This window comes from Hippichthys cyanospilos, chromosome 14 (genome assembly GCF_059441005.1).
Source record: "Hippichthys cyanospilos isolate Australia breed blue-spotted pipefish chromosome 14, RoL_Hcya_1.0, whole genome shotgun sequence".
Classification (NCBI taxonomy): Eukaryota; Metazoa; Chordata; class Actinopteri; order Syngnathiformes; family Syngnathidae; genus Hippichthys; species Hippichthys cyanospilos.
In genome coordinates this window covers 585,120-609,941 of record NC_142382.1, presented here as the reverse complement: position 1 = coordinate 609,941, position 24,822 = coordinate 585,120, and the positions used below count along the sequence as shown (strand labels likewise).

The 24,822-nt window shown below is 50.0% G+C and overlaps 2 protein-coding genes and 1 long non-coding RNA gene across 5 annotated transcripts; 2 read left to right on the top strand and 1 right to left on the bottom strand.

The window, feature by feature from the left end:
* Positions 1-105: 105 nt before the first annotated feature.
* foxa1 (forkhead box A1) lies at positions 106-5,844 on the top strand. Its single transcript, XM_088432384.1, has 2 exons — positions 106-1,222; positions 4,017-5,844. Exons 1-2 carry the CDS (start codon positions 785-787, stop codon positions 4,917-4,919), a joined length of 1,341 nt encoding a protein of 446 aa, XP_088288510.1. The 5' UTR covers positions 106-784; the 3' UTR covers positions 4,920-5,844.
* mipol1 (mirror-image polydactyly 1) lies at positions 3,637-24,721 on the bottom strand. Of its 3 annotated transcripts, XM_088432383.1 has the most exons (15): positions 24,531-24,721; positions 23,088-23,189; positions 22,192-22,248; positions 21,974-22,125; positions 20,610-20,683; positions 16,891-16,989; positions 16,633-16,825; positions 15,240-15,363; positions 14,772-14,871; positions 14,578-14,704; positions 11,969-12,266; positions 10,441-10,494; positions 8,225-8,412; positions 7,201-7,315; positions 3,637-6,874 (listed from the first exon to the last, which is right to left on the bottom strand). In XM_088432383.1, the coding sequence occupies exons 2-14, from the start codon at positions 23,187-23,189 to the stop codon at positions 7,249-7,251; spliced, it is 1,635 nt and encodes a 544-aa protein (XP_088288509.1). In that variant the 5' UTR covers positions 24,531-24,721; the 3' UTR covers positions 3,637-6,874; positions 7,201-7,248. The 3 variants fall into 3 exon arrangements, with proteins under 3 accessions (XP_088288509.1, XP_088288508.1, XP_088288507.1); XM_088432382.1 differs by lacking the exons at positions 20,610-20,683; positions 21,974-22,125; positions 22,192-22,248; positions 23,088-23,189; positions 24,531-24,721 and adding an exon at positions 17,097-19,739 and having other exon boundaries at positions 15,240-15,360; XM_088432381.1 differs by lacking the exons at positions 20,610-20,683; positions 21,974-22,125; positions 22,192-22,248; positions 23,088-23,189; positions 24,531-24,721 and adding an exon at positions 17,097-19,738.
* LOC148412366 (uncharacterized) lies at positions 12,417-13,368 on the top strand. Its single transcript, XR_015867709.1, has 3 exons — positions 12,417-12,809; positions 12,901-13,007; positions 13,079-13,368. It is a non-coding gene; the product is annotated as an uncharacterized LOC148412366 (long non-coding RNA).
* Positions 24,722-24,822: the final 101 nt, after the last annotated feature.

Here is a 24,822-nt window from a genome sequence, read left to right as displayed (position 1 = left end):
CGTGTAACCGCTTGACAAAAGTCAAACCGAGTAAATTGAACGTAACACTTTTGTTTCTTATTGTCAATCAGCTCGCCCGCGGTGTCAGGTCCTCAAGCGATCAGTGAGAGGGGCGTGGTCTCCAGACACCGCGGGAATGACGCCATCGTAAGTTTCGCCGACAAAACGCTAATCGGGGAAAATGCCGTAAAAAAAAATGAGTTCGTCCGCGACTGACTCCAAATCAACAAAAAATGTTCCAAAAAACGAGAGTTGGATTCGGATGATTTTATTGTGACATTTGTCGAAAATGAAATGGAGTCAAGTCATCTATTTGTTCAGCAGTTGTTCAAAGAAACCGTTACTGTTTGTATTTTTGTTCAATCATGAAAAAAGTCACATTGCATCTGGCCAACCTAATGAAGGCATCGCGATCACATCCATATTTTTTTTCAATAGACGTGAAAAAAATTCAGGTGATTTTGTTGTGACCAAATAAAATGAGAACATTGAATCGGGCAAACCGTGTGTAAAGAAAACTTTTTTTTTTGACTTTTTCATAAAAAACGTTGGGTTTTTTGTCAAACAATACACATGCAGTATAAATAAGCTACGGTAAATAGTTGACGTTATTGATGTCGAAAGAAAATTCAACTGATTTCGACGTTTTTCAGATGAATTGTTTTTGTGTGATAGCGAAATAGGACCTTGTGTTTTTTGGGCTTCTTCCCCCAAAAGCACAAATGTAGGCCTTGTAATATCTTTCTTGCGAATGATGAACTAATGAATGATGATGTTCTTTTGAATGAAACGCGTTTGTCCCACGATGATGATGATGATGATGATGATGATGATGGGAGGCAAGTGGAGGAGGAAGAGGAGGGCTGGACCTTCTTCATCTCCGTCACCAGGAGTTTCTCCTCTTCTTCTTCTTCTTCTACCTCATCTGGACTCCAGCCCTGCAGTCGGGCCGGGACCAGCCGCGGGACCGGGAGCGGGAGCGGCAGCGGGAGCGGGAGCGGGAGCGGGCCCGCCTGAGTCCTCGTCCTCGTCCTCGACCTCGACCTCGACCTCGACCTCGTCCTCGACCCCGTCCTCGTCCCGGTCCTCGACCTCGTCCCGGTCCTCGACCTCGTCCTCGCGCTCGACCTCGTCCCCGTCCGCCTTTGCTCGGGAGATGCTGGGCTCGGTCAAGATGGAAGGTCAGGAGGCTCCGGACTGGACTTGCTTCTACGGCGACGAGGTGAGGCGGCACCCACAAAGCAGCATTGCTTCCCTTCAAATTCCTTTCCTTATATTTTTTAAAAACGTTTCGCAGTTAAACGTTCCAAGCGATCATCATTTCAAAAATGTAATCATGATAAACAACATTTATATACTGATATATTCCATCAATTTATATATATATATACTCTATAATAGTGAAAATATAATCAACCGTTTTCTATTCAAATTTGTTTTTTCTACACTGCGCAAATAATGTTACAAAACCAAAAATAGGACCCTCTTCAGAACATATCAAAAGTAAATATATGGGATTTATAAGATATGTAACGATAAAAGAATCGTCATAAAAAGTCATTTCGCTTCGAATTTGAAACTTTAGTTTGGTTTTCATCACGCGCAATTGCTCTCAAATATTATAACCAAAATGATCATCGCAAAAACAAACATTAGGAATGAAATACATTTGATTTATAAAATATATATTGACAATGAAAGAAGAATAAAATATATGAAAGATCTTTTCAATTCAAATTGGTTTTTTTTAACTTTACTTTCGTTTTTATCGATTGGTGTCAAAAATATATGATATAAATATATGATATTTAACTTTAGTTTCGTTTTTATCGATTGGTGTCAATGTAATATTCCAACCGGTAATATGTGATCATCATAAAAACAAAGAACATAAGCACTCGCTTGTCATAAATGATAAGGCATGTAATAAGAATAAAAGAAGACTCCTAATTGCGCTGTTTGGGACATTAGAAAGAGCACGCGCGCTTGAAATGTTTTAGCCAACGAAATCACTTTTCAAATGCCGACGAGTTCAAACCGAAAAAGGACGTCCAAAGTGCTTGGAATCATTTACAAAACGTCATTTGCACCACCGCCGAAAAGCAAAAAAGTCATTTGACGCGCACGCTCGACTCTTTTCTTTTCTTTTTTTTTCCTGCACGCGAAACCGTATCAATGAAAAACCGGATTCTCCTTTTAATCGGCACGTACGCTCCAGTTCAGAAAACGCCCAATTAAAACAATAATAATAATAATGATAGTAATAATAATAATGATAATAATGATAATAATAATCCAAATGAACAGCGACGGAACGCTTGAGTCCAAATGCAGCTCGGATCAAATCCAAAGAGAAAAAGCGCGCGCAGAAAAATCAAGGCCTCGCCAAATGAAAGCACTTGGACGATCGACAAAAAAATGGAAAAAGTCCCAATCCAGCTTCCTTCAATAATAGCAAAAATATGTGATGCGTATTTGTTCCGTTTGGAATGTGGTCCGCTCCGGAGGCGGACGAGGAACCATTTCACCGGGTGCTCTCGTGCGCATTGAATCTTTGAAAAAAAAGCATCACCGGTGGAAGTGACAACAACCACAGCAGCAAAAGTTTGGGAGCAAACGCGGAAACAAATTTGAAGGGAAAAAAACATTACAGAAACAAATTTGAAGGACCAAAATCAAGGCGCGCGGCAAAAAGTTGGCGAGCGCACCACCGCACGGGGGCGCCCGACCAAAAACCTTTCACAGCCTTTTCGCCGACTGCAAACGTTTGAAAGGCCGAGCCTTCCCGTTTGCTTCCCAAATCCACACGGAAAACAAAATTCCACACCGAAACTCCAAACCCTACTTCCTTTGATTTTACGCTCTTGCTTTTAGTTGTTGGCTTTTCCTTTTTCTGGTCTTATTTTGGCTTTGTCTTTTGGTAAAAAAAAGGACAATGACGACAAGGCTTTTTTTGTAAAAAAAAACAAACAAACAAACAAAAAAAACCCCCGACAACATACAGGAAGGCTTTTCGGCGAAAATAAATTAAAAAAAAATATGTAAAGCTTTTTTTATTGAAAAAAAACGCCCTTGTTTAGTAAGGCTTTTTATCGTGAAAAATGACATTGTTTTTGCAAAAAACACCACACTTGAAAGGAAGACGTTTTTCTTCAGAGAAAGACAGTCTATAAGTCAGGCTTTTTTGGGGGAAAAAAACCCACAGTGATAGTAAGGCTTTTTTTTCCACAAAAGAAAGTCTATACTAAGGCTTTTTTTAAAAAAAAAAAAAGTCAGTCAATAGTACGGTTTTTTCCCGCAAAAGAACGACAGTTGATAATAAGAGTTTTTTAATGACAGTTTTTAATGACGCAAAAAAAACAACAGTGTATAGTAAGGCTTTAAAAAACACACACACAGTCTATAATGTTTTTTTTTTGAAAGAAACGACAGTCTATAGTGAGACTTTTTTGGCATTAAATGACAGTTAGTAAGGCTTATTTTTCGAAAAACGACCCGGCTTTAGAAAACGTATGGATGGGTGGATGTACAGTAGAGCATGGAAAAAAAAACAACACATAGTAAGGCATTTTTTTAAGCAAAGACAACGCAGGGCATGAAAATGAGGCCTTTATGGAAAAAGAAGAACAAACAACCTTGTATAGTTAGGCTATTTTATTTGTACACCAAAAATAAGAATGTATAGCAAGCCTCCTATACAGTAAGGCTTTAAAAAATGGATACATGGCTGAAAAAAAGACCATGTGTAGTAGGATTTTTATTAGCCATTAAAGCACATGAAAGGGAAAACATAAGAAGCATGTATAGTAAGGCTTCAAAGAGTGACCGCGTATCATCCAAAATGAGCTCTCCCGAAACCGTCAAAGGTCAGGCTCAAAGAGAAAAAGGAGCATGCCACCGCGGATAGTAAGGCTTTCTTTTCATTTTTGTTTTCCTCCCGAAAATGAAAACCCCCCCAAAACAAGCGAGGCGGGAAACTTTGTCGGGGAGGCGGCCACCACTTTGTTGTCGCGCAGGTGTACTCCCCCATGGGGCTGGGGATGGGCTACGTGGCGGCCGGAGGCGCGTCCGCCTCCTTCAACATGGCGTACGGCGGGCCCGGCGTAAGCCCCGCCCCCGTGTCGGGGATGGCCGCGCCCTGCCTGGCGGCCAGCCCGTGCGGGAGCGCCGGCCAGCCGGCGGCGGCGCAGCTTCACCATCAGCATCAGCATCAGCATCAGCAGCAGCATCAGCAGCAGCAGCAGCAGCAGCATCAGCACCCGTACGGCCCCGTCAGCCCCGGGGCCCAGTACCGCGCCCCCCCGGGCCCCGACCGAGGCCGCGAGTGCAAGCCGGCGCGCCGCGGCTACCCGCACGCCAAGCCGCCCTACTCCTACATCTCGCTCATCACCATGGCCATCCAGCAGGCGCCGGGCAAAATGCTGACCCTCAGCGAGATCTACCAGTGGATCATGGAGCTCTTCCCCTTCTACCGCAACAACCAGCAGCGCTGGCAGAACTCCATCCGGCACTCGCTCTCCTTCAACGACTGCTTCGTCAAGGTGTCCCGCTCGCCCGACAAGCCCGGCAAGGGCTCCTACTGGACGCTGCACCCCGACTCGGGGAACATGTTCGAGAACGGCTGCTACCTGCGGCGCCAGAAGCGCTTCAAGTGCCGGCGCAAGGCCGAGGGCGCCGCCGCCGCCGCCGCCGAGGGCGCCCGGGCCCCGTCCCCCGAGGGGGCCGGCCGCCCGCCCCCGCTCAAGGCCGACGCCCGCTACGCCTTCGAGCACCCCTTCTCCATCAGCAGTCTCATGTCGGCCCCCGAGCACCACAAACTGGACCTGAGGGCCTACGACGCCCTGCAGTGCTCCGCCTATCCGCCGGAGGCGCCCTACTACCAGGGGGCCTGCGCCAGGGCGCTGCTCAACACCTCCTAGGGCGGGGGGGGGGGGGGGGGACCCGAAAGCGCCCCGCGCCCCCCTTGGGGCCTCAGAGTTTCCCGCGGCCGGTAAACGACTGTCTTCCGTTGGCGCGGGGCCGCCGGTCGGGGAGAGGCCCGGAAAACGGGCGGGGGAGGCCGGAGTCGCGCAACGACAAATAGCAAAATTGCAAACATTTGGGAAAGTAGGCATGCATAACTTTTTCTCGCCGGTTTTGCCGGTGGCGCAATTTCCTGCCTTTTCTTCCGGAGCGGCGAAGGGACGAAAAAAAAAAGTGGGGTAAACAGTGGCGACGCGGCACAAAAAAGGCAAAAGAAATCTGGGAAAAAGGCCAAGAAAAGAGGCGGGAAAGGTGGAAACGGAAAAAAATCAGGGAAAAGAAGGACAAAATAGGCGCGGAAGTGGCACGCAAAAAAATTCTGGAAAGGCCAAGAAAACAGGCGGGGGGGGGGAGCGGGAAACCCAAAAATCCAAAATCCAAAAAAACCCCCTGAGAAAACAAGCAAAAAAAAAGGTGCGGGGAAGCGGCACTCAAAAAGGCAAAAGAAAAAAACTTTTGGGGAAGCAAGTTTTTCTTGCCCGTTTCGCCAATTCCTTTGCCGCTTTTTGTACCGCACCACCGCGGCAAAGGGACAAAAAAAGCTGCGCAGCACTCGAAAAGTTGCCCAGATTTTTCAAACGGAAAGGCGGCGGGCAAAAATTGGGAGAAAATTTGCGGCGGCACGAAAGGAGACGGCAAAAGGCGCGCACACCCCCCCCCCCCCCACGTCGAAGGACAAACGATGGTCGGGGGTCGCGACCTCTGCCGCTGACGCAAACGTGCATGACAGGAAGAAGGGAAGATGAGAAATTCAAGCAGTTTTTGTGTGTCTTTGTGGCATGTTTTAACTTATTCTTTTCAAAATAAAACTTGAAAGCTCCACGTATGATGTCATTCATATGCAACCAATCGGCTGTGTGGAAAACAACTTTGGAGATTTCTAACTACTTATTCGTCAATATTATTTCTTTATTTCTATATTATCATGATAGTAAAATCCCATTTTCAGTCGGATCACATCAACTTTGAGCCGTTATCAACAATCCACGAAACACCTAAAAATGTATGAGGTTTGCAAACAAGTTGAAAATACGGACCCCTTTCAGGGACTGTTTTGAGCGCCAAAGCTCAATTCAAAACATACAAGTAAAACGAGCTAAACAAGGCAACAAACAGGGCGAACAAAGCAACTCCAATCATCCTATGGCGCGCCGCCGTGAGTGCCAGGACTTTTTTGGTTTTCTTTCGGTCTCGGAAGGGATTGGGCCTTTTACGGAAGGGGGGGGGGGGGGCTTTGCTTTGGAGGAATGGAGCTTCCAGCCCCACGAGCTTCCGTTGGCAGTTTGTGCGCTAACGCCAACAAGTGCTCTTTTATTTTGAAGGGGGGGGGGGGTCATCCTCGACAAAGGCGCCATTGTTTCCTTAGTGCGCATCATTCATTCCACCCCCCCATGTCCCCCCCTTGGGCTCCTTCAAAGTTTTGCTCCGGCCATATGCTGGCCTTTAGGGGATCCGCCCCCCCCCCACTTTCTTAGCGCGCACTGGTAGATTCTCTTTCCATCTGCGCCATGTTTTGTTTTTTGGGGGCAAGCTAATAAGCTAATCGTTTGAACGGAGCGAGTCGGGGAGAAAAAAAGCAAAAAGCCGGTCAGCAGGTTAGCGGTCTTCCATTTGGATGGGATAGATAGCCGCGGCGAAAGGAAGCATCTTTTTTTCCGGCCGGAACCCCGGTTCGGAATTTGGAGCGCCGGCCGGCGGACGTCACCCTCGCCGCGTTTCGGCCAAGTCACGCCGCGTTGAACACCTTGTCACCGTCCGGGCCAAATTTCAGCTGCCTCCCCTTTCCGTTAAAGGTCGGCCAAAACCGGGGTTGGAGATGCACTGGCCTTTATTTGGGAATCGAGAGCGCCACCTAGAGGGGCGAAGGAAAAAAGCCACCGGTCCAATTTTGAACTCGTGAGCCATGGTCAAACGCGGCGTTTGGCGCACGCAGGTGGCGCCGCGTCAGAAGCGCGAGTGAAGAAAGGCGCTCTTTGTTGTCAACGAGCAGATTAGGGGCGCAGCGGGATTACTGGCGCGGGGACACCCAAGTTGAGCGCGAGCGGGCCGCCGTCGCCACGGAGACCGCGCAATTGGGGGGCGGGGGGGGGGGGGGGGGGACTACCCCTAATAAGATTTTTTTCCTTCTCCTTCACAATCCAAATTGAATTTTATGGAGACAATTAAAAGCAAAGTCACCTGATGCTCAGGTCCATCGCCGCGGTAACAAAAGATGACGCGGCCTCATCAGACCACGGCGCGCACGCTTCCTGTGCCCACTTTTTTCCGCAAAACTTCCACCAGACGCTCCAACCTGAAACGCAAGGCGCACAATCACGTTCTACTCATCTTAGATTGTATTATTACATTTTATACATACATAATAAAGAAGTATATATCATTAGAATATATATATATATATATGTATAACGTGTAATTAAATAATTGTAAACATAATTACAGATGTACTTTTTTATTCTTATATATATGTAATTATAAGCATATTTTTAAAAAAAATATATGTATATTTTATGTTTCATTTTGTCATTTTTAGTTTTACTATAATATATAGAATTATAATCGGGATCGTAAAACGGTATAAATGTATTAATGCTAAATATAGTCGTGTTGCGCAAAGGGCGGCGAGAGTCGGTCAAAGTTGGAACGGGGAGAAGATTCCATCAGCGGCGCCCCCCCCCCCCCCCCCCCCCCCCCCCCGAGCAAACAGCGCTCTCTATTCGGCGAGCCGTCTCCTTTCGCGCCCCCCCCCCCCCCCTGCCCCCCGCCCCCCGCCGGCAGCCAAATTAGAGACGGAAAGCCTCGGGTTTGAGCCCGGACGACTTAATCTGTTTTCATCACCATCTCATCCCTTCATCTTCAGCCTGAGGGGACGGGAAGTCACCGCCGGCCCCCCCCCCGCCGCCGCACGGATTACTTTGCCTCGGACGCGCCGCCAAAGAATATCAATGATGTCACGTGCGCCGTCGGTGACGCGGTAGCCAACTCAATCGGTATCCCGCGGCGGGCGTGGCATCGGAGGCGGGTGACGCCACTAACTACGGAGCGCGTGCGTCCGGACGTCGCCGTGATGCGGCGTGACCGCCGACGGCGGTAAATAACATCGATATGGCGTGAATTCTCTCTGATATAAACCGCCGCAATTTGGTGGCAGTATTATTTAGTTTGCTCTTCCTCCGGGTGTTTTTTCTTGTCGAGACCTTACCTGCGGACCCTCTCGCTGGCGTCTCGCTCCGCCTCCCGGCAGCGCAGAAGCTCCGCCTCCACGTTCCCTTTGTCGGCGGCGAGCCGCCGCAGCTGAGCCTGAAGGGGCGCGTCCTCGGCCATCGGCGACTCGAGCTCCGCCCCCGGCCGCCCGCTCTCCTCCTCCCGCCGGGGTTTGACGAACTCTTCCTGGGAAGCGACCCATCGCAGAGCCGCGTTTGCCGACTTGAATTTTGCGCGCGGGAAGGGGGGGGGGGGGCGCAAAGCGCTAAACGGCGCCGCTCGGCAAACGGCGGCCACGAGGCTTCCGGAAAGATCAACAAGTGGATCTGGCTCGATTAAGGCGCTCATTACGGATGCCTGCCGCGGAGCCGGCGTTTGACTTTTACATCCGCAACATTGCGCTTTCAATACACACGCGCGCGGCTTGCTAATCATTTTGCTAATTGCTTGCTCCCCCAGCTTCCTAGTGTTTTTTTTTCTTTCCCCGCCGGTCGTCTGTCCGGGTCTACAGACGGTACGTACGGCCTAAATTTGAAGCCGAAGGGCGGAAGGGCGGAAGGGCGCAGGACGGAGGCCCCCGAGCTCCGGTCCGTGCGAATAATGATGTTTTGCAAGCGATTTAGTTGCGGCGGGCGCCGGCGTATGGCTGAAAGGGCGCAAACTTTGGGATCATTCCCAACCCGCGTCTTGGGGCTTTCCTGACCGCTAGCATAAATGAACACGGCGTAAGTGATCCATCCCGTATTTACTCTTGTTGTATTCCAAAGCATTTCTTCAGCAACTGAACGACGAAAGAGAAAGCACAGGAAGAAAGGAGCCACGGCGACCTGAGCACAGGACACAACGCTCTGTGGACGGCTGTCGTGTTTTTGGAGGAGGTCGGACTTGCGCTCCTCCTTTCCTGCCGTCATTCCCTATTTCTTAACTCGCAGTTCCCCGCTTCCTCCGTTCATGTTCCGAGGTCTCTGGTTCCCCGTTTCCTAGGACGGTATGAGCCATTCCCCATCTTGCGGTTCCCCGTTTCCCCGTCTCTCTCCCGGCTTCTAATTCCGCGTCCCCGAGCCCGCTTTGCTCTCTCCCAGCTTTGAATTCTCCATCCCCTAGTGTCGTTTCGCGGTCCGTAGTCTCGGGTTCCCCCTTTCCTAGGATGCTTTGACCTATCCCTGACTTGCGGTTCCCCGTTTCCCCGTCTTCTTTCTTGGCTTCCGATCGGCCGTCTCCCCGTCTCCATTCCTCTTTCATCTCATTTCCCTCGCGCCGGCGGACGGCGGGCATTCGGGACAGGAAGCCAAGAGGCGGCCCCCAGTCGGGATGACAGAGATGCCCCCCCCCGCCATGAAGAGGAAGGAAACGGAGGGTCGGCGTGCGCCTTCTCCAGCAGAGCGGGACGAGCGTCTTCAAACGACGAGGCGCTCATTAATCGGGCCCCTATGTAAACGAGGTCGGGGGCGCGGCGGCGAGCCGACCTTTAACGCCCAGTCGGGCTTTAGCCACAACCGCTGTGCTGTCGGCCCAGAAGCCGCCACTATTGGAAGTTGTAGTTGTTGTTGTTTGGTCGCGGCGGTGGGCTTTGAAACGGCGTGATGGCGGGGGCGCGGCAGGCGCACGCTGATAGGCGGGCTTTCAGACCCTTTGACTTCCCGGTTCAAAATTCTCCAGAAGGCACGAAACTGCTAAGTAATCCAATTCTGGTCGTTTTTATGGAGGGAGGGTAGCTGACACCCTTGACTGGCGCTTATCTAATATCAAGCCAATTGAGCGCTGTGATGACGGTGACCAGCGGATGGCAGTGTTGCCATACATGCGTCGCATACTTGCGATCCAAAGCGACAAATGAAGATCGAGCTTTCATACGGTAGGCACGGCACACGACATCCCGACGGAAAATGCTACATATACGACGGGCGGGACTCCGCCTCCGTCGCTGGAGAAGTGAAGATGGGGACAAACGTTTGATGGGGGAGCGCGACAAAGGCACATTTTTGGCTGCTCCGGAAACGTCAGCTGCGAAATTAAAAACGCTAATCCCCCCCCCCGGACTCGGACCCTCTTTAGGAGCTTGCGAGCGCTACATTAATAACGACGTGACATCTTTTTCGGCGGCGGCAAACAGACGGAAGGCTAAGAGCCGAGCGCTCCGGCCAAAACTGAGCAAACAAAAAAAAAACAAAACCAAAAATGCAGACGACGACGAAGACGACGACGGGCGGGTACCTCGCTCGGCCCGCGCTCTCTCTCTCGCGCCACTTCCTGTCGCAGGCGTCGACACTGCAGACAAGTCGGAGAGGAAGCGCGCGTTAGGGACGCCTTGAAGCTCACCCGTTTGTGGAAAGGGTTAGGTCACGTGACCTAATTCCAAAGACGCCTTTTTACGTCAAGATATTCAATATCAGGATTTGTTTTAAAATCAGAAACTTGAAATTGTTGTTTCAAATTTTATATACAGTATAGAGAAACAACAACTTCAGGTTTAGGATTCATTTTAAATACTGTCCAAAATCAAACATAAAAGTACAACATCACTATTCATAAAAATTATATTCACATTATTATTAATCACTAAACATTTCAGGTTTGAAACCCCTGGGCTAAAACTGGCCGCCATAAAATGAATCAGGTACTGAAGCCATCGACGACTCTTTTACCTTCAAGTTTAGTCACCAAATAATCGATTCATTCAGTTCAAAATAGTTCATATGTTCATTGATCGCTTTTGAAGAATCTTTTCAAATTGAGAGCAAAACAATTGGTAGATGAAGCAATATATTGTTGAATTGAGCTATTGTGATTTATTTCAAAACGTTGCATGCTCTGATTTTGTAAACTTTTGTACATTTGCACGTTGGAATTAGTGGCGCAATTTCCTGGCAAATGAGTCATAAATGAAGTCATTCAATGCCAGGGATGTATTTTCACGTTTTCTTTTTTTTTTTAGAGTCTGGACATTGGATCTCAGATACTTAAGTATCGATTCATTTCTTAATCGTCTGGAAATTAATGTCCTCGCGTGTCGATTCAAGACTTAAATATCTGGGATTTTATTAAAAAAAAGAAAAAAGGTGAAAATACGTGCCCGGCGTTGAACGAGTTCAAAAGAAGGTTTCGGGAAAGCGTCTCTGCGCGTAAATACAGGCGATGTCACAATCTGCGCGGTTTACGGACGGCCGAGCTTTTGGGGGGCGGGCGAAGCGGCGGGGAATGGAACCGGCAACCCGGCGGCAGCTGCACACATTTAATAAGCTTGTAATGAGCCCGTATTAGCTCAATAAAGGCGCCGCCGCCCGCTCCCCCGCCCCCTTTTCTAATATTTCCCACAAGTCCCGGCAGCGGCGAGCGCTAATCCCTGAGAGATGAGGAGAGGGAGCGAGGGACGAGCGGCGGGGGGCGGGGGCGGGGGGGGGCGAGAGAGCCACCCTCCAGCGTGGAGTGCGCTCTCTCCCGTCCTCCGCTCGCTCGCCCGCCCGTTCGCCTGCCGGGGATTAGGCCAAGGCGCGGGACGGGCGCCGCCTTAACATGTTACTGTGGAGGCTGGAGTTAACCCGGAGGGGCGGGCTGTTAAAAGATGGCGGCGCGCCGGCGCCGGCGCCGCTTAGCCGCCGGCTTAACTCCTCCGAGACTCATGGTTCGCGCTTTGCTCCCCGCACCTACTTTTCACCACATTTTTCCATATATACACACGCGCGTATAGTTTCAAATGTGTGTGTGTGTGTGTGTGTGTGTGTGTGTGTGTGTACGGGCCCACCTGGGCCAGCGCGGCGTCCCGCTGCTCCATGACGGCCTTCATCTCCTGCGCGGCGAGGGCGCGGCGGCGGCGCCAGGCCCGGCGCAGGCTCTCCAGCAGGGCCCGGCCCAGGTCCGACACCTCCCGCGCCGAGGCCGCCCGGCAGAGGCGGCGCACCAGCTCCTCGGCTTCCTGCGGGGGAGGCCGGCGTCCTCGGGCGTCCTCGGGCGTCCTCGGGCGTGCCCGCGGGAGGAGAGAAGGAAGGGAAAGTCTTACCGGGTCGCCGTCTCCCGGGGAAGGGCCGCCGCTCGCGTCGCACCTGGACAAAAACAAAGGGGCGCGGTGACGTCCTGACCCGACGCCCCCCTGACCCGCGGAGGTACGGCAAAGCGCACCGGGCCGCCCGACCCTCCGTTCTTCTTCGCATCGTGCGCTTTTTTTTTGTGTGTGTCAGGTGCTGTCTGGCGGGTGCGTGTGGGTTATTGATTGCTGGCTCCGGGTGGATTGTCCCGGATCTTGATAGCTCGTGACGGTTCTTGAAGGTTCTTGTTTGCCTAGGTTCTTGCTGGTTCCTGTTGTGCGCGGCACTTCTAGCCGGTTCTTGGACCTTCTTGGAGGTTCTTAACTCTATAGCCGTCTACATTTGTATGAGGTCTTTGTGGGTTCTTCCCGGTATCTTGAAGCTGGTTCTACTAGGTTTTTGTAGGTTCTCGTTTCCTGCCGGATTTACCCGGATCTTGATAGCTATTGTATATTTGTTGTCTGTGTAGCTTCTGGACGGTTCCCATTGTTTATGGAGCTTTTAGGGGGGTTCATAATAGTTTTTTTCTTGGATCTTCTCGGAGCTCGGTTGCACTGAAATGTAGGTAATGCTATTGGGGTTTTTTTTTTGGTTCTTGCCACTTCCTGTAAGTTGGATCTTGTTGTTTGGTTCTCGTTGTATGCTTCTTTAGTGTCTGTGTCCAGTTGCGGTGGATGCTATTTATCAGCGTTGGTTCTTGTAGAACCCGGCGATTCTTCTTCCAGCAAGGTTCTTGCAGCTTCTTGTTCATTCTTGCAGGTCGGTGTTCACCCGTCTGGGTTCTTGGCTGTTGACGGTGGTTCTTATGTTTTTTTTCTGGCTTTTGGCAGGACCTCCGTAGGCCCTATCGCTTTTGGCGCACGTTCTCGGCGCTGAGATTGCGATGGGCCGTCCTCCTCCAGGGAAGTTCTTCATTGAGCTGGGCGCTGTTTTGCTGTAATAAACTGTAATAAGATGGCCGACGCGGCGCCGCTCTGCGGGGAACAGCAGGTAATGAAAGACCAGCCGCCTCCAATAAAGCTCCTCTAACACCGCGCTTACAGCTCGGCAGCTCGCCTCACGCTCGCTCGCTCGCTCGCGCGCGCGCACAGCCGCCGCCGTCACTCGGATCACGCGTGCGAGCGGCAACCGAGTCTTCATTTCGAAGAAAGTTTCTGCGCGGCGCATTTCGGAGCAACAATTTCTTAGACGTCACAGCGTTATCGGCAAATGGCGCGCGCGCGCACGCACGCACACTGGCGGATACTGTATACACACACACACGCACGCACGCACGCACGCACACGCGTAGCCCTGACAGATGGAACATGATCGTCCATATTCGCTCCCTCATAAAAAGGATTGCGGCCGCCATATCAATCACCCCTCATCCTGGGCTGGGGGGAATTTTGCGCGCGGGGGAGGTGGGGCTTAATCCCTAATTAGGTTTGCGTGCCTATTTGGCAGCTCCTGGGCTGACGAGGGCTCATTTCACGCCTTTTCGACAAGAATTGGCGCACGCTCGCGGCAAATAAACAATTTGGAAGACCGAAGCGGCAAATACACCTTTTGTTTGGACTCGATTTTTGAATTCAGCTCGAATTTGTTCTCGTTTGGAACTCGAAGGCCCAAGACGGCGGCAACTTCGATGCGAAATCCGCCCTTCTCGGGCCGCGCCCCCTCGGGTCTCGTTCCCGTCGCGGTCTCGTCTCCGGTCCCGCATCGTCATCTTGTCCCGGTCGCAATTCTCCGTCCGAACCCGGTCTTTGGTCCCAGTCCTCAGTCCCATCCGGTCGGCCCGACGCGGTCCGAAACTGTCTCATACCTGATCCAGGTTCTCTCGTCGCTCTCGTTCCCGATCCAAATTCTTAGTCTGAGCCCAAACTAGTCCCTAGTCCTAGGCCCGCGTCCCCGGTCCGGTCCCATATTGTCATGTCGCCTCAGAGCAAAGCGCGCCGATGCCTGGACCGAGCTCTCACTCCGGTCTTGTCCCTGATCCCGCTCATTCCGGTCGCGGTGCGGTCACCCGGGCCGGCCGAGACCAAAGCGCGCCGTCTCAAACCCAGCCGCGGCGGGTCCGCCTCCTCGCCTCGGCCCGCTTTTATTTCGAAAACGACGAGCCGACCGGTTAGCCGACGGGTCTCGAGAAGGTCGGCGAGCGCCGCAGCAACCCCCCGCCTTTTATATCGTTCGCTTGAGACGTTTGTCTGTTTTGAATGGCCGTCAAAACCTTCGGGCAAGATCCCGTCCCGTTCATGGCTGGGATGGCCCACGGAAGAAGGCATCGCAAAAATATTCACTAGCGACGGACGCAAATGATACGGGGGCTTCATTTCGGGGGCGCGTTTACCTGGCAGCCTGCTGCAGTCTGGCCACGAGGCTTAAAGCCTCATCTCGCTCCCGATTGGCCAACAGGACCCGTGACATCATGGCCTCGTCCCTGTCCTTGCGAGCGCTCAGCAGCTCGTCCAAGAACTCTTCGGCGGGAGAACGACTGGGGTGAGGCCCGCGTGGCCGCGCGGCCGCCTCGCTTGTGACGTTCACCTGAAGGCGCCTGCCACTCTTCGGCCTGCTTCGCGTCGGCCATTAGCTCCGCCTCCTTGCTCTGTAGCTCCTCCTCCTTCTGGATCAGCCGCTCCAGAAGCTGAAACGCAAGTCGGGCGTTCAGAAGTCTGTTCGGGGGGATTCGTACCCTAATTCCATTCTTTTTTTCGTGCTTTGAACCCTGTGGCCTTTTTTTATGAACTAGCCACCAGGGGGCAATCTCCAGGTAAACAAAGGGATCGGAGGAAGACGCTACGGAACGATCGATTTTGAGTTTGAACCGCCTGCTGGTTTACCCGCCACCAGGGGGCCTTACCCGCCCATAAAAACAACCAGCCGTGCTACTCTCGCGTTGGTGCGGTATTCTCACCATCTGAGCGTATGGTGTTGCAGGAACTTTGAAAAAAAAGTTTGAAGAAAAAAATTGAACAAATTGAAAAGATACAAATTTGCGTAGACAATTCTGACCTTCTTGTTGGCGTCCCTCAGTGCGTCCAACTCTCGGAGCAACAGAGACACTTTCTTGTCTTGGTCCGGAGGCGGGGCTTGACCGCGCCTCGCCGTCTGACCGATCGCGGCGTCTTCAACGCTGCTGGACGACACGGCGAGAACGAGTCAGATGACCGCAAGGGTGAGAGGACACCGATACCCACGATGCATCGGGCCCGACAACAACGATATCAGGTTTTCGGGTCACGTTTTGATGACTAACAAGACAAATAAACAACAATAATTGGTCAGTAAAAAAGCTTTCTAATACATTTAAAAGTCAATCAAATGTTAGCGGTTAGTCTTGGACAAATTTTCTCTTTCTAAATGATATTTTAGGGCGAAGGCCCTATAGAAAACATCGACGTACTCTGATTGGTCGATTCAAAAAGTCGAGAGTCTTCCAGACTCCAGATTTAGGGATTTTTGTAGCGCAAAATACATCCGTTACGTAAAATACATGTAGGTTTTTGTACGCGTAAAAAAGATAAAAAGGGTTAGGGTTAGGCGGCAACCTAAGACGGCTGCCCTCTGGATTTCATTGCCAAACAAGTCCGTGGCCCGCCAGTTAGCATCTTCGCTTTGCTGCCATCTTGCTAGCGCTCGACCCAATAGTGACGCCCTCGACGAGGACAAGAGGACACCGTTTCCCGGGAGGGAACTGCTGCCGCGGCGCTCGCTAAGCCGACGTCCACATATCGCGATTGCTTGACGGCAAAAGCGGAGCTGCTCTTTTCAGAGACTTTCTTGACTCCGTTTGCAGTCGCCTCAAATTTTCAGCCGAAAAAGAAAGCGGGGAAGGAGCGGCGGCAACGTATAGAACGGCCGGCCTGAGCTCACGTCGCTCAAGGAGCCCGCGGCCTGCCCGCGCGCGCTTAGCGGTTTGCCGGCGTCTCGTTAGCGCTTGACCCGCCGGCGAGGCGAGGCGAGGCGAGGCGAGGCGAGGCGAGGCGGCGGCGGCGGCTTCAATAATAGCGCCGGCATCGCTGTTCTCATATCACCTCAAAGGTCAGGCCGCCGCAATAAAGCGAGTAAATAACGTGGCCGCCGTGCTAATTGTGTCTTTCTAATATCAAGTCTTTCTAATCTAACGTCGACGCGTCCTATTTGGGGCTCATCAAATCTCCCGTTTAATAGGTCACCGAGGAACTTTAATCAAACGTCTAATAAGCCCGCCAGCCGTTTTCGAGAGCGACGTGTCGAGCTGATTGCGACAGCGTTTTTCTGCGGATCGGGTGGGACCTTCTCTCTCTCTCTCTCTCTCTCTCTCTCTCTCTCTCTCTCTCTCTCTCTCCCCAGACCTTGTTTAGCATCCAACTCGGCGCCGGACACGCTAGTAGCCTTTTGGCTCTCGGCCTTCGGCTTTGCTCACCCGCTGACAACATGCCCTTCCGCCGAGGGACCGGGAGCACGCCGGCAGGTCTCGGGACCCGGCGGGAGGCGTCCGCCGGGGCGGAGGTCCGCCTCCGTGTCCGCGCCGCTCGCCGACGTTCCGGGGGGCGCCGGGTAAAAGGTTGTCGCGTTGGGGCGGGGGAGCGCGGAAGCCTCCGGCGGGCCCTGGGGGACTGAGGACAAAACGGGAGGCGGACGGACAAAGATTCGGAAAACGTCCCGATCAAAGGTTTCGTACCCTCAAGCCGGTCCGAGGGGGAGCCGCGGACGGGGCTCGGCGGACGCCGGCCGGGGGAGGGGAGTCGCTGTCGCAGTTCCTCCTTCGCCTCGGGGTTATCTGACAAGGTAGAAGAATCGAGGAGCCAGCAGGAATCACAACGCCGCTCGGCACTATTATCAAGTCACGCCTTTGGTCAGAGTCCCCGGTCCGGTCCTGGTTTTTACCCTGGATCCAAACGTCACTCCGTTGACGATCCGCTCTCGGTTTTGTCTCTGATCCAAGGCCTTGGTCCGGTACTGATCTTATTTGGCCACGTTCAAGGTGCCGTCTAGTCCGTGTCCTCAGTCTGGTCATCTTGTCTCAGATCAAAGTCTTTTATCCCAAACGTACCCGGTCCAAATCCTCCCTCCGATCACGTCCCCGACCTAAATTGTCTGTTTGGACCCGATCTCGTCCCTAGTACAAAGTCTCATTCCGCTCGAGGCCCGGTCCGCGGTCCGGGTCCTCGGTCCGGTCCTATCTCAACGTGCGCCGTCTAAAGCCATCTCATACCTGGTCCGAGTTCTCACAGCGGTTTTCGCCCCGTTTGGATTTGGTCTTATTCTGCCTGCGGTCCGGTCTTTGGTCCTCGCCCTTTCCCTGGTCTCGGTCTCGACTTTGATCTGATTTCGTTGAAAGTTTCATTCCGTTTGCTCAGTCGGGTCCCGTCTCGTCGTCTTTTGCCGGCTCAAAGCGCGCCGTCTGAATTCCGTCTCGTCCCGGACTCAAATTCTCAGTTTGAACCGGAGTTCAAAGTCTCATTCTGGCAGCTCTGGTCCGAGTCCTCGGGCCAGTCCCGCCTTGGCGTCTCCGGTCTCGCCCGCGCTCCCGGTTCTGACCTTTGCGCCCGCCGGCGCGGCCTTATGGGCGACTTTGACGGGGAGCCGGAGTGGGAGAGGGGGCGCGCTGTGGACTTTTAAGTCACTTTGAAAGTGTGGGCGCGGCGCGGCGCGGCGCGGCGCGTGCGGCTCCGTGATTAATGTGAACAGTTTCCTCGGGCCGGCTAAGGACGTTTAAATCCTTCTAAATGAGCGTTCACGCTTCACGCTCGCTTTGAAGTCTCGTCAAAGATGGGAAAACGTGCGGAAAAAAGGGGGAAGGCAAAGGCCAATCGGGGGTCCAATCTCCGCCAGCCAATGAGGAGGCGCCGGCACCCCCGCCGCCTCCCCCTTCCCGCCGATATAGAAACTGAAGTCCATTAATTTTTTAAGCTCGATTAATAGATTTTGTGCGGCGGCGGCGCAGGAAGTTTGCAGTGTTTTCCAGCTGACTGCATGAATATTAATGACGGTGTGAAGCTGATTAAATAAGCTTCCGCTCAAATCCAACACAATCCAGCTCTGATCTTTCCCGCCGAGCCGCCGCCCGGAATTTCCATACCGACGGGGCGGCCGGAAGCCGGCGCGCCATAAACGCGCGCGGCGAACGTTCGCTTCTGTCTGACTCGCTCGCCGATTATTGATCGGCCGTCGCCCGCCACCGCGCGACTCAAACGCACGTACGTCTACTGGAACCGTGCGGGGTTTTTTTCAGTCATGTACCTCCTGTGGAATATATTTTTCAGCCAGGTAACCCGCACAAAAATAAAAACTAAAGAACGAAAAACAGAGAGCTGCGCCAAAGACATACTTTTCCTTTTTTGTTTAACCATACAATCCAAGATATTTGTTCACCGTAAATTTCACACTACTTTTTTTTTTACTAACAACGGCGGGCGCAGAGGGCGGAACAGCGTGGGGTCAATCTTTGTGTTCCTGGAAAAGAAGATCACGGCACTGACTCGCACCTACACCCCCCACGATCACAAACTAATTGCTGAGGGCAACAAGGGCTTTTTAACTGGTGCAAATGAATAAACGAGGAACGGACAAGATGAGCAGTTAAGAGATCTGAGAAGGTGCAAGTTCTTGCCCGCTCTCCTCGCGAGACAACCCTACTTGCCTTCCTTCTGGTTTGTTGTTTATTTCAATGCTGTAGCTTACTTGAACCTAATAGATAGTGCCCCCTGTTGGCGAATTAAATAGCAGTTCAGACTGAAAATGAATGAGTGATACCTCAAAAGTCTAGATTCACTAAAAACTCTATATACAAAAGCACGCTGGAAGAATTTTATTCACCCATAATACATACGAGAAAAACGCTAGATTCGTGCGGTGCCCTGACACTAATCGTTTAGCTTCCTGTGAAGGCTATCGGAGAAGAGATCCAAGAGAGGGTCAACTGTCTCACTCAAAAGGTAAAAGTTTTACTTTTTTTGATAACAAGTCACCATTACACAAATTTAGCCCGAACTTGCTTCATGTTCCATTTTATTTGCTCTTAGTTTGAAAAGCAAAAGTCGTGTTCCTTTCATGGTGTTAAAAAGCAATACATGAGATTCCCTGAAAGCCCTTATCAAATCTCATATAGTCTCTGAAGTGCCTTTACCAACCCCCAAGGGTACTCACAACCTCATTTCGGAGCCACTTGACTACAACGCATATATTTCATTTATTCCATTCAACATACTTACATGTCTATTCGGAGTCCACATTTATGTACTTACTTCTTCAAAGTGTGTGTGCACGTGTGTGTGTGTGTATATATATATATAAAACCATTGTAAGTAGGATTTTAATGAGTGTGCTATTAGTGTGCTATGACACTGGGTGACAATTTAAAAAAAAAATCTGCTGGCTTAGATTTGTATGCTGACGGAGGAAAAAAGAAACATATTTCACAGGGGTAAAGATGAACGTAGTACAAGTTACACAAAGAAGCTGACGCACTAGGAAGCCGCACATTTGTAGTTGAAATCACACTTGTAAATTGAATCCAACGCTATATATATATATATATATATATATATATATATATATATATATATATATATATATATATATATATATATGCACACACACACACACAAACAAAACAAATAAAAAACACGCGCTAACACAGCAAATGGCATAAGATGAGAAAATGGAAAGTACTCAAAACCTAAAGGTTAAGATGCACAAGTACACTTTTGTGCACAAGTGCGCACTCACACAAAAATACACACAGGCAGTCCGAAACAATTGAGTCCATCCAAACAGATATGAGGCAGCCTTCTCTACAACACAACAAATACAAGTGTGTGTGTGTGTGTGTGTGTGTGGTGGACCACCCACCCTTCAGATTAAAAGCTTCACATGACCCCCCAATTCACTCTCAGCCTTTTCATTACATTTATCTAGTGTGCGTGTGTGCGCGCGCGTGTGTGTGTGTGCGTGTGTGTGTGTGTGTGTGTGTGTGAGAGTGAGTGCGCTCAGAGCGCTTTGATCGATTTGTGTGGCGATTGACAAGCCACCTACCGGATATGTTTACAAGAAGATTGTCGAGAATTCAATTATTCTCCCCAATATACATTTCTATGGATATATACAGCGATAGAACGACGGGTGGCTATAAAATCCTTAACCGTTGGCCTCATAGAAAGAACACGACGACGAGAAGACAACATATCGATTTCTTGATTGACTAACGTTGGTGCGATTGATCAGTGACATAAGAGGAGGGAGGGGTCCAGCAGGCACCCGTCGGCCGAAGTGGTTCTATTTTCAACGAAACAGTGCCACCCAGTGGACAAACTCGCACGCAGCTGCACACTCGCGCTTCGCGCGCTGCATTTGTGTTAAGTACGCGGTCGTACGCGGTCGTACGCGGTCGTGCTGTACCTGCGTACATGTCCACCAGAGAGTCTCGGAGTTCTTTTCCTGGCGTCCACCTGGACTGTTCGAAACTCTCTGGACTCCTGCGAGAAAAAGAAGAGAAAAACATGCATTGTGAATCAGCGGGGACGAGCGGGTATATTATTACGTAGCCAGGGGAAATGACGTAGCCCTCAAGTATTTTAAATCGTAGTTATTTCTATTTTATAAATAAGGTGTGTTGGAGGACGGAAATGTCAAAAACATGCAGGACCGGGTTTGAACGGCCCTGTTTTAGATGTTTTCATTAAAGTGTTTTTTTTTTCTTCTACGCAACATTTCCTGTGCAGCTTGGTCGCCACCTGCTGGACGAAACCTTGGTGAAAAAACTCGGTCTGACTGTTACTTGAGCCAATATTTTGTTTTCATCAAAATTTTAGAATTATTTAGATTTTTCCACCAATATTTTCTCTTGATAACAATTCAAAATTAGTTATTGGGCTCTTTGAAAATTAATAAATCATATTGGTATAATTGTCTCTAATGTCTATTTTTTTCTTCCGCTGCTGAGCTCTTTTCCCTTTTTGGGCAGAATGGCCGCCACCTGCTGGACAGGAGGGAAATGTCAATAAATGGCGTTTCCCTTCACAATATACGAAATAATGACCTTGGGGAAAAAAAAAAACAAAAACAGTCCATTTATAACTTGAGCAAAATTTAGTTTTTCTCTTTTACACCGACAATTTGTCATAATGAAAATTAATATTAAAATGTTATTTTTCTTACATTTTTTGATTTAGTTTTTTTTTTTCAACTCTTATTTTTTCTTTGACTGAATATTAATATCAAGTAAATAAAAACTGTTGTTCTTATTCAAATGAAACATATTGGACTTTTTCTTCTTGTTCAGGCGGCTTGGTCACCACCTGCTGGACAGGAGTGAAATGACAATCAAATGCATTTTCCGTCCAAAAATAGGCAATAATGGCTTTGAGAAACAAAGACGGCTCTATCTCTCGTTTGAGAATTTTTGGATGCGCGCAACCCCGCTAACGTTAGCAACACGCTAACACGCCTGGAACGAGCGACCGACGGCAACGGCGGAAAAGTCTTACTGGCGGAGTAGCTGCAGCCGGAGGCCTCGCATCTTATTTTTGGCCTCGCGCAAGGCCAGCTGAACGTCGGCCGCTTTGGCGCGAGACGCCATCCGCTGCGACGGGCCGGCCCGCCCGGCCTGCCGACGTCGCCGCGGCGACGCGCAAACACTCGGCGCGCCGGCCGGCCCGAATAATTGATGAGCTCGCCAACGGACTTTGACTCAGGAAAGACAGGAGGCGCGGGTGATTTCTGGCCGGCGTGTTTATTCGTCATTGGTGGGCGGTCGTGACGACGGGTCGCCCAGCAATTTTTCCAACGAGCGCAGGTCCACGCGGTGCTTCATGACAAAGCGGCCGTTCAGGTGGAAGACGGGAACGTCCCACTTGTACTTGTCCCGCCAGGCTCGGTTCTCCGGACGGCAGATGTCCACTTGCCGCAGGACAAACTGGCGCGGGCGACAAACGTCAGCGACCGCTCGCTCGTCCGTTCAGAGGAGTTTGCGACCACTCACTTTGTGCCTGAGGGGCCGCAACGCTTCTTTGGCTTCGTCGCAAAGAGGACACGGATCCTGAAAACAAAAACGGCATGAGCGACATCGGCGACGGCACCGTGCTAACGTTGGCCATACGTTTTCAACCATGAAAGGAGCAGCACAACGCACCCCCAACATGAATATGATCCTGTTCCTGAAGCGTATTAACCCTCCTGTTATGTTTGTCTGCAAGAAACAGCAATTTTGTCTCTGGGTCATTTTGACCCGGGGCCTATTTAGTCACCCAAACGTGTTCAAAATGTTTATGATCCAAATCCCAAATTTGATTTGACTTATGGTCATTTCTCAAGGATACTCAATTGATATCGTGCATTGTGTTTGTTCCCCTGGGATAGTAAGAACATCCCGGGTCAATTTGACCCGATGTCTAGTGTAATTATCCCAAAGTATCAAAATCTGTTTTTTTTTGTGTGTGGGAACACTCTCATAAAATAACAAATGCAATACTCCATTTAAACCCGTGCATTGTGTTTGTTTCCCTGAAACAGTGCGAACATCCTGGGTCAATTTGACCCGGCGTCATGTGTAATTTTCCAATAATCTTGCAAATGTTTTTGTGTGTAATACCTAACCAGTCTCATTGATTTGTTTTTGTCCATCCCAAATAAATAAATATATATATATATATATATATATATATATATATATATATAAAGCAAATGACAATAGGCGAGCGAAGTCCTGCACTGAAAAACTACATCCAGCATTTAGTATAATTTTCAAATGGGTCAGCAGTTTGACCCGCAGCGTAACAGGAGCGTTAAACCGTTAGCATTAGCACGTTTCTTACGTATGACCCCACCGAACAGAACGACAAGTAAAAAGGGGGGGGGGGGGCTTTTCGCACGCGTTACCTTGGTGTACAGCGTGAGAACGGGTAAGCTGTTGCGACAGTAGCGCCTGACGCGTGACACAGGCGTGAGCCGTGACACGCGTGGCAGCACAAGCGTTAGCATCTGGGAAGAGAAAGAAAAGCAAAATGGTTGCTGACCTGACTGCGTCAGCTGATCTTCGGTCACAGCGGCTGGCCAATGGCAGAGCGGGAGAGCCCGGATCAGATCCGCAAAAAGCATTTGAAACAGGCGTCGAGTCTCAACGCTCAAGATGACGTCGTCGGCGAGCGCCTCCCGTCGACGACGCCCGAGGAGTAATGCGCCTTCCGGGCATCCCGGCATGCATTGCGGCCACGAGCGCGTCCCTCGAGAGTTACCGGTAACTTTGTGACCGCCGGAAGCTTTGAAGTTGATGGAAATAGTGTGACGGGCGGCGTCCCTCAAGGGTCAATCCGCGAACTCCTTTTGTTCAGTCAAATGCCCCAAATTGAAAATGTGTGTTAGCGCGGCTCTTCAGACGACACTATTTTTGGCAATGTCCTTAAACGGACAGCACTTGAAAAACAAATTATGGCCCGCGGGCCATTTGCGGCCCACCATACACATTGTTCTGGCCCAGAAAATAGACAAACATATTTCAACATGGGCTGCAATGCTATTTCAAAAAATGATAACACATTTTTTGGATCGTAGGCAGTGTGTGTGTGTGTGTGTGTGTGTGTGTGTGTGTGTGGAAAAAAATCGAATTTGTCTCATCATCTTCAAACAAAAATCCTTGGAATTTTTCTTTTGCGCCTACTTTACATATGGGTAACTGCTTGCTTGCTGAAGTAAGTTTTATTATTTACCTCATTCAGTGCCAGGGATTGAAAAAATACATTATATAAAGATCTTTATTTGTATTTAACATTTATTTGGTAATAACATTCCGCGTGTGTTCAATTCAAAGGGAAGGCTTGTTCCAAATCAACTGCAGTGTTAAAATGGCGCTTTTTCCAATAAATTGGCCCTTTACGCAAAAAAGACATTGGAGCCTTACGGTTATCGGCCTATCCCCATTTACAGCTGCGATGTGTTTAACTCATTCAATCCCCAAATCGTAATTTTAGACGTCATTTTGTTTTATTTTAAGTCTATACATTCAACCGAGTGCTCATCTCTCGTCTTATTGAATACTTAATGGTTGACTTGGGTACGTACGTCATTCATTTAGTAGCAGACGTTTTCAGACCATCTTTGAGCCAAAGGTTTTTGAACAAAATATAAATAAGTAAATGAAATTGATTTCTGGCCCCTTAAAAAAAACAAATGTCATTGTGTGGTAATGCTTGGTGGGCTAGCGAAGTGGGAGTCACGTGATATGATTGCAAAAAAAAAAACCACATACGTAAAATCCAAAATGTCGCCTCCCTCTGTCACTTGTTTTGGTAGTTTACGTGCTAAAAAGCGTCGAAGTCAACTCACCGAAAGCAGTCGCGGAGATTTGTCGAGATGTTTGTCTTCAATCCCGCAAACGAAGAAAAGTTTGCTGAGAGCTGGCGGAAGCACAAACGGAGAAAGGTCGCCGGTCACAAATTCCGTAGACTTTTTTCATGCATGGCGGTTTTCTTCTTCGATTCCTGTGCTTTCTTTCCCTTAACTTTTGGAGAAATTTCTCGCCGCCTGCCGGGTGGGAGTAAGATGACAATCACATCATGGGAAATCGTTAGATTAATTCGAGTTTATTGATTGTTGGTTTTTTTTGCAATTGTTCAGT